The sequence below is a fragment of the Serpula lacrymans genome (genome assembly GCF_000218685.1).
Source record: "Serpula lacrymans var. lacrymans S7.9 unplaced genomic scaffold SERLAscaffold_5, whole genome shotgun sequence".
Classification (NCBI taxonomy): Eukaryota; Fungi; Basidiomycota; class Agaricomycetes; order Boletales; family Serpulaceae; genus Serpula; species Serpula lacrymans.
The window spans coordinates 1,913,744-1,930,207 of NW_006763294.1; the positions used below are offsets into that span (position 1 = coordinate 1,913,744).

The window sequence follows — 16,464 nt, forward strand, 5'->3', positions numbered from 1 at the left end:
AGCGATTGATATTGAAAACGGAGTGCTGTAAGTTCCAGACGGCTGCGGGGCCGTACCAATTCTTAGAAGGCATGCTCCATGGAATGATGGGTGAGTATTTCCCCGTTTTGACGTCGCTCAGGACTGATGCTCCCTTTCTAGGTCACTATAATATGTATAAGGATGGATGGCTGCACCGCGATGTCAGCGATGGTAACGTTCTATTGTTACCAGAGCCCGAAATACGAAAGCCTCTGACATGGTAGGTCCTCTTAAATTGATAATGAGCTCAAAGCGGTATTGATGTCAAAGTATTCTAGGTTCGAATGCACCAAGAACTTGACAAAATGCGTGGGCGTGATCTCTGACGGCGACCAGGCAATTAGATGGCGAGAGCTTGATCGCAAGCTTGAGAAACATCGTTCGGTAAGTAGCTCATCTTCGGGTTAGCCTGTTATTTAGTCTGTTCAGGGAACACTCCCTTACATTTCTAGGCGAGTGCTGAAGGCGTGGAATACACGTCAACCCGTGCTTCATACATTTGCGGATGACTTGGAATCTTTCTTCTGGGTCATATTATGCGTGTTGTTGAACATTGGCCACGAACGTAAAAGCTTAACGATTGACGAGGGACGATGGCTTCATAAATTACTGGCTGCAGACGATCCTGACTCGAGCGAAACGAATAAAACGTGGGTAGTGACGAATCTGGAGGAATCATTCCTGGATAACGATTTTTCCCCTATTTTGATGGTTTTCGTGCCCTTTTTCACGGAAATCATACCGCTCATGAAAGAGGCTACGGCAATTGTCAAAAAGCTCAATTCAGACAACTTGATTGAATCTCTAACGACACTGGGAGACAAATTTTACGAGTTGTGGTTCAAAGCTTTCCTACGTGCACTGCCGTCATTGCCCAAGACCTGGGACGAAGTTTTGAAAACCACAATTTGATCACGGAGACGCTTTGACGCTTGACCATATATATCTCGTCACTGTTCTCCCAAGCATCATCCCTGGACTATCCTATATATATCAATATGTATGTATCTACTTTGTTTGTTTGCTGTTCGTTGCACCCTGAGAGGTACACACTTGAAAGAAAGTGCGATTCAATTTATTATTTGTCCTGTAGCGACAAGATTTGAGCCATGATCAAATCAAATCGATACAGCAGTATTATCAGCTCACTTCCTTAGCCTACATTAGATCCGCTTGCCTTAAGAGTTCTCCTCAACCCCGGGCTCTTGTTTAGATTCAGGCCCCGAAATTATATCTTCCCCTTCCCTCTTCCCTTTGATTTCACTCTCTTTGTCTCCACCCTCCTCAGCATCGACAAATTTGTCGTCTTTCCCGAATGTCTCCCACGCCTCCGTCCACATGCCATCGTCCCACCTCTCCTTCTCCACAGCCCTCATCACCTCCTTCCCCATCTCTTCCATCGCTTTCTTGCCTTCTTCTCGCCTCGCCTCCTCCTCTTTCAGTTTCTCCCTAAGTTCTCTACACTCTCTCAAAATTTCTTCCTCCTTCTCCATCCTCTTCCCTCCCAGGTCGCTCGCGTAGCTCCAAAAGCAGACCTGCGAAAGTGTCATGTAGCTTGCGCGCCCCGCGTCTGATGGACCTAGCAGGCCTGCTTTGTGCAGGAGCGTTAGGTATCTGGCACGCGAATCGGGAAGCATAAAACCTTGGAGGATGGTGTCATTCTAAGAGGATTGTCAGTAGCACCTAATGCGGCACGTAGGTTAGCAGACAGATAAAGTGAGGCGTACATGGTCACGAAGAACGGCTGAAAGGTGGTCCAGCGGCGGAGCTGTTATGTTCCCTTTTTTCCGACTGGGCTCATTGAAAGGCTCTGTCGATGGTGGGGTAGTAGCCTTCTCGTCTTCATTTGGGTTTGGTTCCCTGGCCACTTCCTTACCCTTTACACTGGTCATGCTAGCACTGTCACAGCCATAAGGTCCGAGCCACGCTCTCCACAACTCGAGCTTAACTCCATCTGTTCCCAAGCGCCTTAGTAAAGTATGGCACCGTGCCCAATCCTTCTCATCGCCTTTCCAAACGCGATTAGGCTCCCCGAGAAATTGGTCAAGCACCGATCTCGACTTCTCGCGTCCTTCTTCGTTATCGTAGTCGCAATCAATATAGTTGTCCTCATTCTTGCGCTTTATATCGCTTTTCTTGAAATTTCGAGCCGGACGCATCATGAGTCTGACCCACCGCCTGCGTCGCACCCACGCGCCAGTGCTCAAGCTCCCCACCTCGGCGCGCCAGCTGTGCGGACGGAACATCCAGTTGTATTCGAATCCGTCGTGTTGTACCTCGCCTGAGTCGGTGCGCATGTCGATCATCCACGCATTTGAGACCCAGCGCCAGGTGCCGTCTGGGAGGGGGTAGTTCCGTAGGGATACGTTTGGTTGATCCGCGCGGTGGGAAGAGGAGGACGGGACTGTAAATGGGAGGGGGTCAAAGAAAAAGAGTGAGTAGGGGGAGTAGTATGGCGTGGAGAAGACCGTCAATCTGTGTATGAACGAAGACTGTAAGTACGAGAGTGGCTTTGGAGGCATTGATGAGGAGAAGGAAGGGAGAAAGACACACCCTCGCTGGTTTTCGTACATGACAGCCCATTTGTATATATCTTTGTCGTCTGGTAGAACTGGAGAAATTCTAGAACCGTCAAGAATGATCGAGTTGTCGTTGTCGTTATCGCTGCCTTGTTCTATGACAATGGGTGGCAAGTCGAGTGGGATGTGGTCCGAGTCTACGTCGCTGGCTGAAGGAGACGGAGAAGAAGACCTGTGACATGGAGAACATATCTTTGAGCGTAGGTTATAAAAGAAAGGCCTGCGTGATTTCTGTGCGAGATGACGCCGGGCTGGTTCTGCAGCAGACGAGTCGTCTGCATGTATCGCGTGCGGAGGCGCTACGGGCAGGGTGTCCTGAACACGAAGACTGTCGTACTCAGACATGTTCTTCGAGGAGGTTAGTTGATAAAAGTTAGTATTGGAGGTAATAGCTACGAGGATGTGGAACGGGTCTGTTGGTCGACAAACTAACTCATGTCTCGTGCCAGTCACGGTGAGCTCATGGATGAATTGGGAGGACAACCCTAATCCGAATAAGGAACTGGCATGATCGAATACGCACCACTTGGTTATCCTGGGAATCAATACCATATGGGTACGCTCTACCCGTGACCTCGACGTGAACCCATCCGAGTCCTTCTTCCAACAACAGTACAGTGCTGGCTAACTAGTTACTGCAAAACATTCGTGGAACAAAGGACGACCAAAGTCTGTTGCAGAGTTTTAGCATACTTTAGCCTGAAGACATAGTCGAGAAAAGCAGTTATAATGCTTTACTGGCCTAGGAGTGATCGATGGAGGAATAATGAAGTTTGTATGGTTTGTAAATGTTCTTGTTTGTGGGCATATATTGATGGTTTCCTCAAGGTTATACTGCGCAGTAATAATTCGATAACTGGAGTAAATGGTCATTACCAAATGCTCACGTCCACATCACGAGATTATATGCGTATAATATGCATCATATTCTTGAGAATAACCAAGCTATATGAACGCGAAGACTTATTCGGATATGACGTTGGACCAAACTGGGGCTATGGTTACCCGTAGACCTGTAGAGGAGAGGAGCAAGGCGTGCTATCGCAAAGCCCCAAGCAGAGTATCAGTACTGCTATGGCATCTATACACAACCCCTACCTCTACCCAAAGAGGCCCACGGACCCTCCCGGACCCGCATATATGCACTCTCTTTGATTTTTACATCGTGGATTATGGCAATTGGTGCAGTTTTTATGTTAGTGCGGCAAAAAGATCATGGAGTGGAGGGCGTGTATCGATTACAGGACCTTATCAAGCCCAAGGGAACGTGGAGACCATCGATTGGAAGGATATCAATGACAGACATAACAAGAATGCTGACCCAAAGACACTAGCACACCTCAATTTCAACAGAAAAAGGACAGGATATCCTCCCACCCGCAATCAAAGGAAGTCAGATAAACTTGTTACACTACTAATAGCACGACCTGGAATGGATATATATTGGAAGTGGCTGGACATCCTTCCCGATTCGATATGGCCTCATTTCATCTGCTATTGGGGGATGGCATGAGGTAAATTCCAACTATTGGACAGACAATATCTGGACTTCTCTTTCATTTGCAGGATGGAGTGGGCATATACAGGCCATGGTTCACTGTTGGACAGGTCCAAGGGCTTCAAGAACTTTCATGGATGTCTAATGTTGAGGTGAATGGACGACAGTATTGTGTCATCATATATCTCGGCGTAGGAGAGGTAGTCATTGGTCAGCCTCCCGTGTGAGCATCAACGCACCTCGTCCATCGGTCCATTCTGTAAGATCTTACGCATCAAGTCTTGGACCGCTTTCTTCCATTAGAATCATGACTAGCTAATGTGTCACCCTTGCGATTCCGAGAACGACCACTGAACTCAAGGCTTTATCAGTCTCTCTTCTTCCTTCCCAGTCCCCAAATTTCGTACATTCTGCTATCGTCGTACAATGTCAACCGCTCAGGTATGTTTGTCATCATAATTATATCAACCCACTTACAAACTCAGGAACACAGTACGTCGTCCCCGAAAATGAAGTGGTGCCCTTCTCGCCCTTTGAAGTGTATGAATCCTTCAATTGGCCACCGGCGAGTAGCATTCACTCCAAAGAGTCCACCTCAATGAGGCTAGACATGTCCCAAGACGGACTCCTGGAAGACTCTCCCGTTCGCTATTACTTCACCGAATTCGGTGTCAGGTTGCAGCCACGCACGATGCCAACGATTTCCAAACTAACTGCTGTTCGAACAGTTGTACGTAATATCAATTGCATTTACACTCCTCCAAGTCGATTATCCTAACATACTGCGCAAAAGTCACAGGAAACAAAGACAAGCACAAGCGATAACCCTTTTGAGACGTCGCAAGATTATCTTCAGCCAAGTCCAAGGCACTTCACTCGATCAACTTCAACTCTCGTAGCAAAAGAAACGAATCAATCGAAGTTCTGCGAGCAGCCCACGCTCTCTTTGTTTCGTACCGCGCACCTTCGGGATTATACAATCGTGAGACACATTGGTACTGGGACAAGCGGAACTGTATACAAAGTCAAGGAAAAGTCAGCAACTGCATATAAATATTTGGATTTGGCTTTGAAGGTTATAAACAAAAGCCAACATCTCGGAGAAGTTGAGTGTCTAACGCGAGAACAAAAGGCCTTGCGAAGAGTTGTGGGAAGCCCCTGGTTTCTCCAGCTTCATGCTAGTTTCCACGACACCGAGAATTTTTACCTCGCAACCGTATGTACAACTTACCGCACTCCGTTCATCAATGCATACCGAGTAATTTTTTTGACTGCTAGGAATTTTGTATAGGCGGCGACCTTGAAGCTGAAATTATGCGATGTGGCCATTTATCCGCACAACGGACCCAATTCTACGCTGCAGAGATAGTGAGCACTTATTTTCACACACCAAGCCAACCTATTCAATAAACAAAAATCATCTCTCTCCCTAGCTCTTAGGTCTCGAACATCTACATAAACTCGGTATTATCCATCGAGATATCAAGCCGAGCAACATCCTCCTAAACTCTTCAGGTCGTATCGTCATCGCAGACCTCGGACTTGCCAAGGTCTTCGAGCGGACATCCATCCCCGAGAAAGATAGACTTGATGCAGACGATAGTGCGAAACTCAGTGCCGATACCTGGCCTCTCTCCCCTTTTGACGACAGCATCATCGACCACGAACGAGTCTTCCAAACCAATACCCCCTGTGGATCCGCGAACTACATGGCTCCGGAAATGTTCGGTTCATCCGCATACAGTTTTGCAGTGGACTACTGGTCACTCGCTATAACGGTGTATGATATGGCTACAGGCAAGGTATAAGTGAATGTTATCCTGTCGTGTGGAACCGTGAATGACATGAGCTAATTTTTGCAGGTCCCTTGGCACCACCCCAATGTGCAGACGCTATGTGAAACTATCCTTCACGAACCCCTTTCTTTCGAGGATACCGTAGATGTCGATGAAACTACAAAGGATTTTCTGTACCGTGTAAGTCCCATACTCCACTTCTTCGTTATACTTTACGCTCCTACCGCAACGCCAATCCTGACGCAACGTTTTTATTTTCACTTTAGGCACTTGAGAAAAGCCCTCAGGATAGGCTGTCAGTGAAAGCGATGAAAGAACATGCTTATTTCTCTGGGATGTAGGATCTTTTCACTGCCGTATCACTGTTCCAGCCAAATAATTATATCCATTGTTGATAGAGATTGGTCCAATTTAGCGACTCATTCAACTTTGGCACCTCACATTCCTGATCCCCTCATTGATGACTCAACGATCCAAATGCCTAGCACTGAGCCGATCATCCAGTCAGGCTCACCCTATGATTTCTCTACCGACCCTTTCCCAGAGTACACATACTGTCCCTCACCTATTTGGGCAGCTGAGGACGGTCCGCCCTCAGCAGACACAGAGCTGGACCAGCACCACCAGCCACAGTCGTCAATCGCAGAACTACGAGAATCTTTGGCATCGTCGATCGATGGATCACCCCACCGATCAAATCAGGCGTCGCGGACATTTATCAATGCTCGCCGGTTATGGAACAAGATCCATCTCCATCGGCCACAACTACGCCAAAGTAATACCTGTGCTCTCCAGTCGTACGACGATGCACCCTTGCGCACCCACCACAAACATACTGACGCCCCTGGAGCCGATCCTGCCACCACCGAATACACATCGGCTCCATCGAGCGGTGACCTTGGCGTGAAGGCGTCGAAAGGACCGCATGTTAGACGATGGTTCCGGCGAGTCTGCTCTCGTGCGTCTGCTGTTAATTATAAAGCTGGCTCAGAGGAGAATTCTCCATAGTTTTTAGCATGATGTTGCAAATGATACCTTTGTTCCTGCCGTTTTGTTGATCCCACTTCTCTTCAGAGATCCCAGTAATCCAGCATTATACCTACGTCCTTGTGAATATGACACAAGATTCGTCTAGATAAGTGATAAGTCTGAAGCCGTGAAAATATGTAACATTAGTAACAACAATACATTGATTCGATAGGTAGAGCAATCAGAAAGAGGGTTGATCTCAATGAACAACTTGCACAAAGCACAAAGGTCAAAACGGATGTGTTGAAGTTTTACAAGAAAGCTCTTGGAAATATTGTAAAATCACTGCGAAATCATGGTCAATGTGATTCCAAGAGCGCAACCAAAAGATATGAGAGATACGCACATGATGGCAGTAAATAGAACATAAATTTTGGGAGGTATAAATATTGAAAAAGCCAGAATTTCCCCGGTTATGAACGGCTTCCATTTTCCAGGATCCACTGTCTGTGCCGCTGCCAGCTACTTGATTCCATCCGTACTAGTTCTTTTAACTTATCCATATTGAATGGTAGCGAAGTGTCTGCTTGCAAGGCACCGATAACATACGATCTTCCGGGACGGCATTTAGCCCAATCTGGAGCTTGCGATCATTACACTTACATTACTGTGCTCTCTTTTAATGGCTCGGCTCTATCTTTACTTTTCAATGTCATGCACATTTCTTTCAAAGGCATCTTTCTGTGATGCCACAAGTTAAATGCGCGTAAGTGTTGGGGCCTGGGTGGTTCATTGTATGCAACAGCAAAGCTGGTCCGTGAAAATTGCGTCGATCCGGAGCCTTGACTAGAATTAGATATTGTCCGAGAAGTTTGGTTCAACTTTGAGCTTCGATCGGTGTTAACTACACTGGTGGATGCAGATGGGTCCAAAGCTCTTCCTGCCTTCGCAGCGATATGGATTAGTCTCTCGTGGACCATCAATGCACAATGTGCATCGCTCGCAGCATCTAGAGCACGGAAGTTAGTTGAGTGCATCTGCAAAATTGATATATAATTCGAGAACTCACACTCGATCATCTTGCTATTCAGAACACCTTCCCAGTTTGCGGTGCGTTCTTTACCCTTCTTGAGTGTTTTATGGAGATACATTGCCACCATCTTCGCTAGGCTAACTATCTGCCGATTGTACACGGTCACAAAGCGTGGATCAGCCTGTCGAGCGAGCGAACCAAGTTCCACCAAATTACGCGCGTGTATGCCGAAATCGCGGAATAACTTCTCGCCATCATCTTGACGTGTGCATTATAAGAGACTATAACGGTCCGCTACGAGAAAGCGAGACTCACTGAGAATGTTGGCTCCCGTTTTGACTACACTGGGGGATTCAATAATATCCTGTGAAACATAATCAGATGTATTCCATAATCTTGAAGAATATTGATTTACAAGTACTCCTTGCGGAAACCCTAAAAATCCCACAGTCAACGTATTGACATGTTAAATACGAAGAAACATTCACTTTTCATAGCGCTGACTTGAATAAGTAAAATTGTATTTCTGTCACAGAGTTGCACCAACGCAGTGCGCCTTTCAGCTGCTCCCGCAGACCACATGACTCTCCATTCCAGGTCAAACCCCAAAGGACTATAGAGTTTATTCACTGACGTTCATAATCCGACTATGTGTACACGTACCCTTCTAATGTCTTCACTAGTTCGTTAGCTTGTTCCTCATTTTTGATGTATACAGCTGAAGCTTTTGGCGAATAATCCAAGTACGAATATAACGGAAGAATACTTTTAATATGTTCATTGGAGGAGTCTTGAGGTATATATGTCTTTGGAGATTTTTCGCCTATGATATCCGAAGCAGGGGTATTCTTCAAATTTGACAGCTTTGTCGCAGGATTTTTCTTTACTTTGCGTGGAGGTATTGTCGGGAGGTCAGTTCCACCAGTGGGACTCTGTTCGCTGCTTGTATTACTATAGGAAAATGGCATCGAGCGAGATTTAAGTATAATGAATATGCGCACATGTATAACAAGTACGTACTCAGTTGGGTCTCCTGTGAGTGAAGTAGAGATTGGTCGCGAGAAGCTTTCTAGATTTTCAGTTTTGTCTGCATATAGCGGTAAGAATAAATCGTCCCCAGGGGAGCAAGCATTATATGGATCGTCGGTGTTGGTGGCTGCAGCATTCTTGAATTCCCTCTTCTTTGAGGTGACAGCCGCTGCGCCCGCGCCCTCCCTTTGCTTTGTACTGGTAGTTTTTGTATGTTGTCCAGCGAAATCCTTGTGAGTCTTAGTGGCAGCTTCACGGGGATTGTTTTTCAGGAAAAACGGATGTATGCTGCATCAAATAAATGAGGTTAGAGTAAGTATATTACGATTGAATGAGACATGTTCACTAACGGCCTTGAACTATAGGCTTTTGTATCTTCTTTTTTCTTCGGCGCGAATACCACATCGATAATTTCAATCGAACTATCAGAAGAATCATCCTTGGGCTCTTGTTGACTTTCTTGCGCCTGTGCAAATTTATCATATGCGTGTGTGCACCGTGAAAACTCCTTCGCTCGAGAGCCAATTCGAGGAGGAGAGGCGAGAACACGGTATTTGGGAGTCATCCCGAGTCTAATCATATACAAGTCCAAAAACAAAGTCAGTAGTAATGTTTGGGTATGAAATATCAGCGTAATGATGTTAGTTACATATACAAAGTGTACTGAACCCGGAAAGCTTGAATCGTTATCGTAGACAGCAGACTTGAAGAAAGCGCGTCGCGTTGCGTGAGATGAACACGTATCACATGATCATGGTCAATCATGTGATCTCCTTCAGGACATACGACGTTTGTCAAATTGCTTTCTTGCTCTGACTTTTGTTAGACCGTGCTCTGGCAATACCATCCTATGCTCGTTTCCTTTCTGTTTTGCCAATGAGACAATATGACTATCCATTACCAGCTCATGGCTCGCCGACTTCTAAAATCACGATAAGCGGAGAAACACAACGACCTGTCATATCTTCTTCCGAATTCGCAACCTACAGTGCTTGTCTGCATAAATCTTGGGACTCCAAAGCTAACCGGCGTCGTTTGTGCGTGCGATGAAAGCCTTGTTCAGATAAAAAGACCCCTGGGACAAGCTGGCATATCGACCTCATGGTCGACCAAAGCAGAGTGCAATCAAGATTCTGCCCGAAGGCCGAGCCAAACTGATCAGAAATGTATCTCAGAAGATATCATGACTCCTGCATTATCGGGGTTATCTCCTGCGCTGATGTTACTCCCCGAGCCTTGTAATGCTTGATCGGGTTCTCTTGGAGAGTGTTGCTGAGTTTGTGCGGAAGATGTAGGGCCCTATACATAGTAAAGTGCACGGAGAAACTTGTCATAAAACCATCACGTTCCACCCATATCAAAGAAACCCGCTGCTTGACTGCTGATTGATCCCCCAAGGATATGTCCGTACCAAGTAATCATCTAGCCTTTTAATGAATGTGCTAATTGCTTGGAGTTTCTTCAGTCTTCAAGCCTTGTATCATAATGCAGAGATTAGTTTATTCGTTCCAGCATTCGTTTGTCAAGAAGACAAAGTTCCATAAGGATGGTGTACGCATTACGCCCGAGTTTGACTTCGTTGTCGTAGGAGGCGGGTAAGACTCTCCTCGTGGGTAGAATGTTTGGCATTGGTCTATGACGATTTACTAGGCCTGCCGGTTGCGCTCTTGCTACTCGACTATCCGAAGGTGGAAAATTCAGTGTTCTATTGCTAGAGCAAGGGACATCGTGAGCTTCATTCCTGATAATCCTCAAGGGATAATATGTCGGGTGCTGAACCTATTTCCCCACAGTGTTGAACAACATCCAGAGTTGGAAGGATGCATGGACTATATTTTACAAACACGGGCCTTGCACGGCTCTTCGTTTGATGCTGAGTATTCGACTGTCTCTGAAGGTCAATTTTGTCCCCACGAGCTGAAGATCAGCAGTGGTAAGCAATCTCACAGTATACTAGCATACGTCATTATAATGGTTATACATAAATTCAGGGAAGGTACTTGGAGGATCTTCATGCATTAACTGGGCGATCTGGACACGCGGAGCGAAAGGTACGGTTTTAGCTTTCTCCCATAAATCACCACTCTAGCAAACCTCGTTCCTGCTTTCTGCTCAGATGATTACGAATTATGGGCGCAACTCGCTGGCAACGAGGAGTTCTCCTGGAAAAGAGTGGTTCACTATTTCAGTCAGGTAAAACCGATGCTTTGGGAGCCTTGAAGTAAATTTCCCAGTTGTCTGACTTTTTCTCCCTCTTATCAGATTGAGAAACCCACAGGTGGGCCTATAAGTGTTCGCTCCGTGAAGGATACGCCGCGGGACCACTACTGGTCTGACACTGCCTCACTTTCTCTGGGACAAGCTGGGTTTCAACGACTTGATGGTCTGAATAACGGAGATTTGCTGGGGTATGGTGAGATGATGGAGTGTCTCGATGAGAACGGCTTTAGATGTTCCGCGAATGCGTATGTGCGGGCTGCAGCCGAAGAGATGAAACGACAGCCGGAGACCGGAGAGGCAGCCAGAAGGTTTGAGATTTGGACCTCGATTGAGGTTCAGCGAGTTGTTTTTGAGGATGTGAAAGTGATGGGAGAAGAACCCAAAGCCATAGGTGTGCACACTCCCTTTGGCTTCATAAGGGCAAGTCATGAAGTGGTACGTTTTTTCCGATCGTGTTTCTTATTTGGTGACGATGATTACTCATTGGTGGAAAGATTCTTACTGCGGGGACGGTGAAGAGCGCACATCTGATGCTTCTGTGAGTGCAATCACTCTATTTCTCCATCTGTATTCAAATGATATTTTTTCCAACAGGTCGGGCATCGGACCCGCGGGTCAGCTTACCGAACATGGCATATCTGTTATCGTGGACTCACCGGAAGTAGGAGAGAATTTGTGGGAACACCCATTCGTAGATGTCAGGTCGTTATGTCTCATGCGAATTACTGTATTCCTTACATCTGATGCGTCCTGTTTTTGGACTTCCGACAGGTTCAAAGTGAAGGACCACAAGCGCAGGGATACCGTGGAAGATTTTGCTACTTTGAAAACTTCCGCTCGGCATGTAGACAAGTGGGCGAAGACAAAGAGTGGTCTGATGAGTGGTGAGTTTATATTTGAAGATGTCAGCGGACCGGCTGTTCATGGTACAATGTTTGCTTTTCTTGCCTTGACATTTCACCCAGGCCTGCTATATGAATGGATGGCATTTTCTAATTTTGGAGATAGGCTAAGGACAGCGCTGCCGCCAGATCAGACGTCTGTATCCTTCTCATGGCTAGAATATCTGCGCTCTCAGATTTCTCAAATCTTGCCCTTCCGTCTTTTCTACAGCTCCTCGAAGCCATCTCTCAGGACATTTACTCCTCTAGAGGAGAAGTACCTTTTCCGACCTGGTGCTCCCCATATCGAACAAATGGTTCATTATGGCCATGGTCTGACACAAGCGCCAGACCCATTGGAAACGTCATATATATCGATTTCAAATGTTTTACTGACACCTGTGTCGCGTGGTTCGGTGACCCTGGCCAGCGCTCCAGCGGATGCTGATGCCTCCACTACTCAGTTGCCACGAATTGTTGTAAACCAGCTGAAAGAAGAAGTGGATAGAGAATTACTCGTCGCTGCACTAGAAAAGTCCTACGAGATTTCCAGGACACCGGCTTGGGCCGAATTTCTGGAAGCAGAGGAAACACCGTCAAAGGATAAGTTGATTGAGATTATCAGAGACAGAGTCTCCACACGTAAGTTCCCTTTGTCCTTAACTATGTTATGACTGACTTCTGTTCTGGAACCGCTCCTAAATAATCATTTGATGTCCGCGCAGTATGGCATCTTGGTGGAACGTGTTCAATGCGAACCAAAGATACGCGTGGAGTTGTTGATAACGCCTTCCGTGTACAGGGAGTAAAAGGGCTTCGAATCGCAGGTTAGTTTTTGCGCCCAGTGATTTTCCCATTGCAGCCCCAGAAGGGGATATTCCTGATAAAAATCCAAAGATATCAGCGTGGTACCTTTCCCAGTGGTTGCTCACACCCAATCTGTCGCATATTTACTCGGCGAAATGGTAGGTTTTAGCCATTACCTTTTTTGCCTTAATCTTGTTCACCGAATGACGAAACAGGCTGCTCGTTTGTTAAAAGAAGAGTATACGAAATGAAAAAGATGTATATCATAATTCTACATGTGACAATTTTTGGTACATGGGTATTTCGGGTATACGAAGCCGTATTCTATAGTGACCTATGTACGCCGTGTACTGATATCACATATGCGGATGCTACTTTTACATTAAGTTGATACAGTGGTATAAGTCTATCCATGGTCTATATAGGTCAGTCCACAACAGGAAATTCACAATTTGGTTATGACAGGTTGCATTTTGTTCAAGTAGGCGGAGGCAACAATTCTTCCCGAGTCTTTATTGACGACCTGACACGTGACGTCGTTTAGCTATGAACATGTGCGACAGCGAAGAAAGTTAACGTACCTCGCATCGTGCACTCATGATTCTTCCACCAAGTGCTATCGAAGTACTGATTATGTGAAGACATGTCCCCCTGTGAAGGGCTTGAGAAAGAAAGAGGGATTTCCGAGCACGGAGAAGCTTACAAAGGCGCTGGCGAGTGAAAGAGTACATTCATGGCTTGGGTCACCCCAACGCCGTTCACGTTTTGGATCAGCCCGAGGGCTATGAGAGGTGTACTACAACAACTGGATGACAATTACATGAGCACATTATTCAACTTGGAGATGAGCCAGGACTAACTTATCAATGAGGAATGCTATACATCCGCCGTGAAGCATTCCAGCTCCGTTGAGCATACCTGATAATCACAAATAAATTAACAGTCCTTTAGATATAACAGAAAACGAACTTTTTGTTACAATGACTTCTGCGACAGTTGTGGCTTCCATACGACCTTTCTTGTCGCTATTTTCTTCGACGCTGATATCAATAAACTTGACAGACTTTGCAACAGTGTGTCCAAAGCATTGTTCATCGCCGGCCCCGTAGGCAACGAAAGTATTCAAGATGAGTTGTTTTACATAGGGGGATACGTTCCCTTTTATTTGAGAGACATCCCCGTAGTTTGAAAAGGAAGTGGGGTCGACCCAAGCTGCCGACTTTGATCGACGAGATACTTTTGGGTAAACGTCGTATATGACACCCTCCGATGATGATGATGAGGACGGGCAGGGATAGTTGTCATAAGAAGAGGACACTGCACTGGCCGACATCGTGGATGATCGTGAAGACATGATGGACAAAGTGTTGTGAAAGGGGGACTTTGTTGTCTGACCGTAAAAGCTGGAGATGAAGCCCAATATTTATTCGTTATCAGGACATGAAGACTTCCACTGAAGCTATATATAAACTTGAATGTTCCTATGGCATGTCTGGAAGAGCGGCCTGGTCGAATCTGGTGATGGCTTTCGCCTCTCCGTGTCCTAGTCGAGCATGAGGACTTCTCGGAAAAGACTCCAAAGGTACGTACACGTGGCCATAGCCGCCCCGGTAGACATTGAGTCAATCCAAAGGGTCAATGGAAAGCTCCCGCTGCAGAGCTGTTTTGCCATAGGAATTGCAACGTGGAGCCCTGCGGATCCCTGGACCTGTTCGATATAGGTGGCTCGGCGGAGACATTGTTGTACACGTATGATGAATGATTACTGATGAGGACTTGTTGACAGAATACGCGGGAAAGTTTATGTCTGTCCATGATATCGCTAGATACTCAGCGCTATCGCCATCCATAAAGGCATGTCAGAATCACCGGCGGTCCGCCACAAAGTAAGTCTATAGTAGGACTAGAAAGAAGGCTTCCCCCAATCCAAATCAGTAATGCTGGTGAGAAGCTTGGGAACATGCAATTGACAAGGCGGTCTGGAAAGTACGAGGATAACCATTACTGTCGAATAAAATCCGTCCGTGTGTACGGCTCGCACCACATTCAACCTTGACGCCGCACTGGCGGAGCACAGAAAGCCTTCGAGGGGATTTACCGCAGTGTTCCCAAGGTGGTCGTCTTGTAAAAGCGAACGTTTCTCGCGCTTCCAGGGCAAAGGTAGCAACGGTGATTTAGCCAGGAACTCGCACATCGTAATCGTACATACGGATGCATATGGCTCACTTCCAAGAGGCGAAGCAAATTCATAGGCTTTTCCCAAGACACGCCACACATCCCAAATGGATATCATACTCTCCCACCAATTGCGGATCAGATATGTTCCCTCCATCAACAAAGATTTCTCTGTAAGCAGAAACAGCCTATCTAACGCTCTCAGAAGCCAGATTGCAATCGCCCGCCGAGACTCTCATCCCATATATCAAGTTCTGCACTCGCGAACCGCCTGTCCCTGCTGATTCTTGAAGAAAACGACATCACCGTCCGCTTCCACGAACGTACACTGCGTGAACGACCGCCAGAGCGAATAGAAGGTATTCTAAAGCCGACAACACCATACAGAATGGTAACTTCAGCCCTGGGTCCCGGAAACGCACTGACACCCAAAAACCAATTCAAAAGACTCACGGAAGAATCATAATTATAATACTCGCCGAGGACAGGCTTGATTGCCTCTGTTACCTGCGGCTGATTGTCTGGGAATCGCGTGTTATTTATGATCCATGACACATTAATTCAACACGCACAAAATGGTATGCTAGAAAAGAAGTGGTGCGCGACGTGGTCATGAGCAATCTGCCAATTCAAATAGAAGACGACTTTGAGGGCGTTGCGCATCATCCTACACGACATAGAAGACTTGCGTTGTGAAGGAAAATACGCCCAATCCACCCAAAAAAGGGCCTATCAACCGTAGCCAACGCTCCTCGAGCAAAGGTCCATTGATCCTCAATGAAAGATGTGCTCAACCCATCATTGCGTACATGACAGCGAAGAGTAGCTTACTTTGCGATAATAAGGTATAGTCGGATCGCTGTGCTGCAAATAAGTGAAGGTAACGATCCTAAAAATAGATGGTTAGATAAGGCGCTCAGTGTCATTTCTCAAGCCACTAACCAGTTGTTAGCTAACTGTAAGCGCACCAGTAATAATCAGATTATATGACACGCGCAGTTATAAAGAACTGATTACTCACAAACCAGGGCACCAAGTAGTATTTCCATGCTGCAAGCCAGCCAGCATTATTAATATACGAACCCAGTATAGCAAGCATTGTACAAATAGCAACATTTGAAACGATAATCGAATTCCCTACCCAGAGGCTCCAATTGATCAACTGAATCCAATATATCGAGATGGAGAGGCGTCGACTCACGGTGTTCCGGTTTGAATATCGCTGATGATGGTACATAGTGCTATAATCTCATTAGACCGGGACTGGTATGAAGTGCCGGAATGTTCCACGACTCACACTTGTCCACGGCGGATACTTCGGATTTCCCTTGCGGTTGTGGCTGTTCATTTTGTCAGATATCATGAATCACGTCATAGCGGTCAACGTGTTCTTACAAAAGGTAAAGCTGGTACCCGCTGGAAAATATATCAGACCTATCAATGAAGTTCCTATCTC

General features: G+C 46.3%; 6 protein-coding genes across 6 annotated transcripts; 3 read left to right on the top strand and 3 right to left on the bottom strand.

Moving 5' to 3' along the window:
* Nucleotides 1–21: 21 nt before the first annotated feature.
* SERLADRAFT_385595 (uncharacterized protein) lies at nt 22–592 on the top strand (the record flags this gene model as incomplete). The annotated part of the gene is made up of 4 exons (XM_007316777.1): nt 22–90; nt 142–241; nt 300–405; nt 451–592. Coding segments are annotated over 3 exons (337 nt in total), but the record flags the coding sequence as incomplete, so codon positions are not given.
* SERLADRAFT_414601 (uncharacterized protein) lies at nt 569–3,473 on the bottom strand (the record flags this gene model as incomplete). The annotated part of the gene is made up of 7 exons (XM_007316778.1): nt 569–1,108; nt 1,171–1,682; nt 1,749–2,496; nt 2,575–2,772; nt 2,869–2,948; nt 3,124–3,228; nt 3,294–3,473. The coding sequence occupies 6 exons, from the start codon at nt 3,471–3,473 to the stop codon at nt 1,200–1,202; spliced, it is 1,794 nt and encodes a 597-aa protein (XP_007316840.1).
* A 1,051-nt stretch (nt 3,474–4,524) lies between these two features.
* SERLADRAFT_436474 (uncharacterized protein) lies at nt 4,525–6,902 on the top strand (the record flags this gene model as incomplete). The annotated part of the gene is made up of 8 exons (XM_007316779.1): nt 4,525–4,539; nt 4,592–4,828; nt 4,898–5,314; nt 5,377–5,466; nt 5,532–5,900; nt 5,961–6,074; nt 6,161–6,231; nt 6,293–6,902. The coding sequence occupies 8 exons, from the start codon at nt 4,525–4,527 to the stop codon at nt 6,900–6,902; spliced, it is 1,923 nt and encodes a 640-aa protein (XP_007316841.1).
* Nucleotides 6,903–7,336: 434 nt separating this feature from the next.
* SERLADRAFT_436475 (uncharacterized protein) lies at nt 7,337–9,490 on the bottom strand (the record flags this gene model as incomplete). Its single annotated transcript, XM_007316780.1, has 10 exons — nt 7,337–7,475; nt 7,527–7,872; nt 7,933–8,154; nt 8,212–8,260; nt 8,312–8,331; nt 8,385–8,395; nt 8,444–8,509; nt 8,560–8,847; nt 8,917–9,213; nt 9,276–9,490. 10 exons carry the CDS (start codon nt 9,488–9,490, stop codon nt 7,337–7,339), a joined length of 1,653 nt encoding a protein of 550 aa, XP_007316842.1.
* A 3,686-nt stretch (nt 9,491–13,176) lies between these two features.
* Nucleotides 13,177–15,070, bottom strand: SERLADRAFT_447813 (uncharacterized protein; the record flags this gene model as incomplete). The annotated part of the gene is made up of 5 exons (XM_007316781.1): nt 13,177–13,356; nt 13,415–13,484; nt 13,537–13,629; nt 13,694–13,751; nt 13,803–15,070. 5 exons carry the CDS (start codon nt 14,185–14,187, stop codon nt 13,279–13,281), a joined length of 684 nt encoding a protein of 227 aa, XP_007316843.1.
* Nucleotides 15,067–15,485, top strand: SERLADRAFT_463951 (uncharacterized protein; the record flags this gene model as incomplete). Its single annotated transcript, XM_007316782.1, has 1 exon — nt 15,067–15,485. One exon carries the CDS (start codon nt 15,116–15,118, stop codon nt 15,290–15,292), a length of 177 nt encoding a protein of 58 aa, XP_007316844.1.
* Nucleotides 15,486–16,464: the final 979 nt, after the last annotated feature.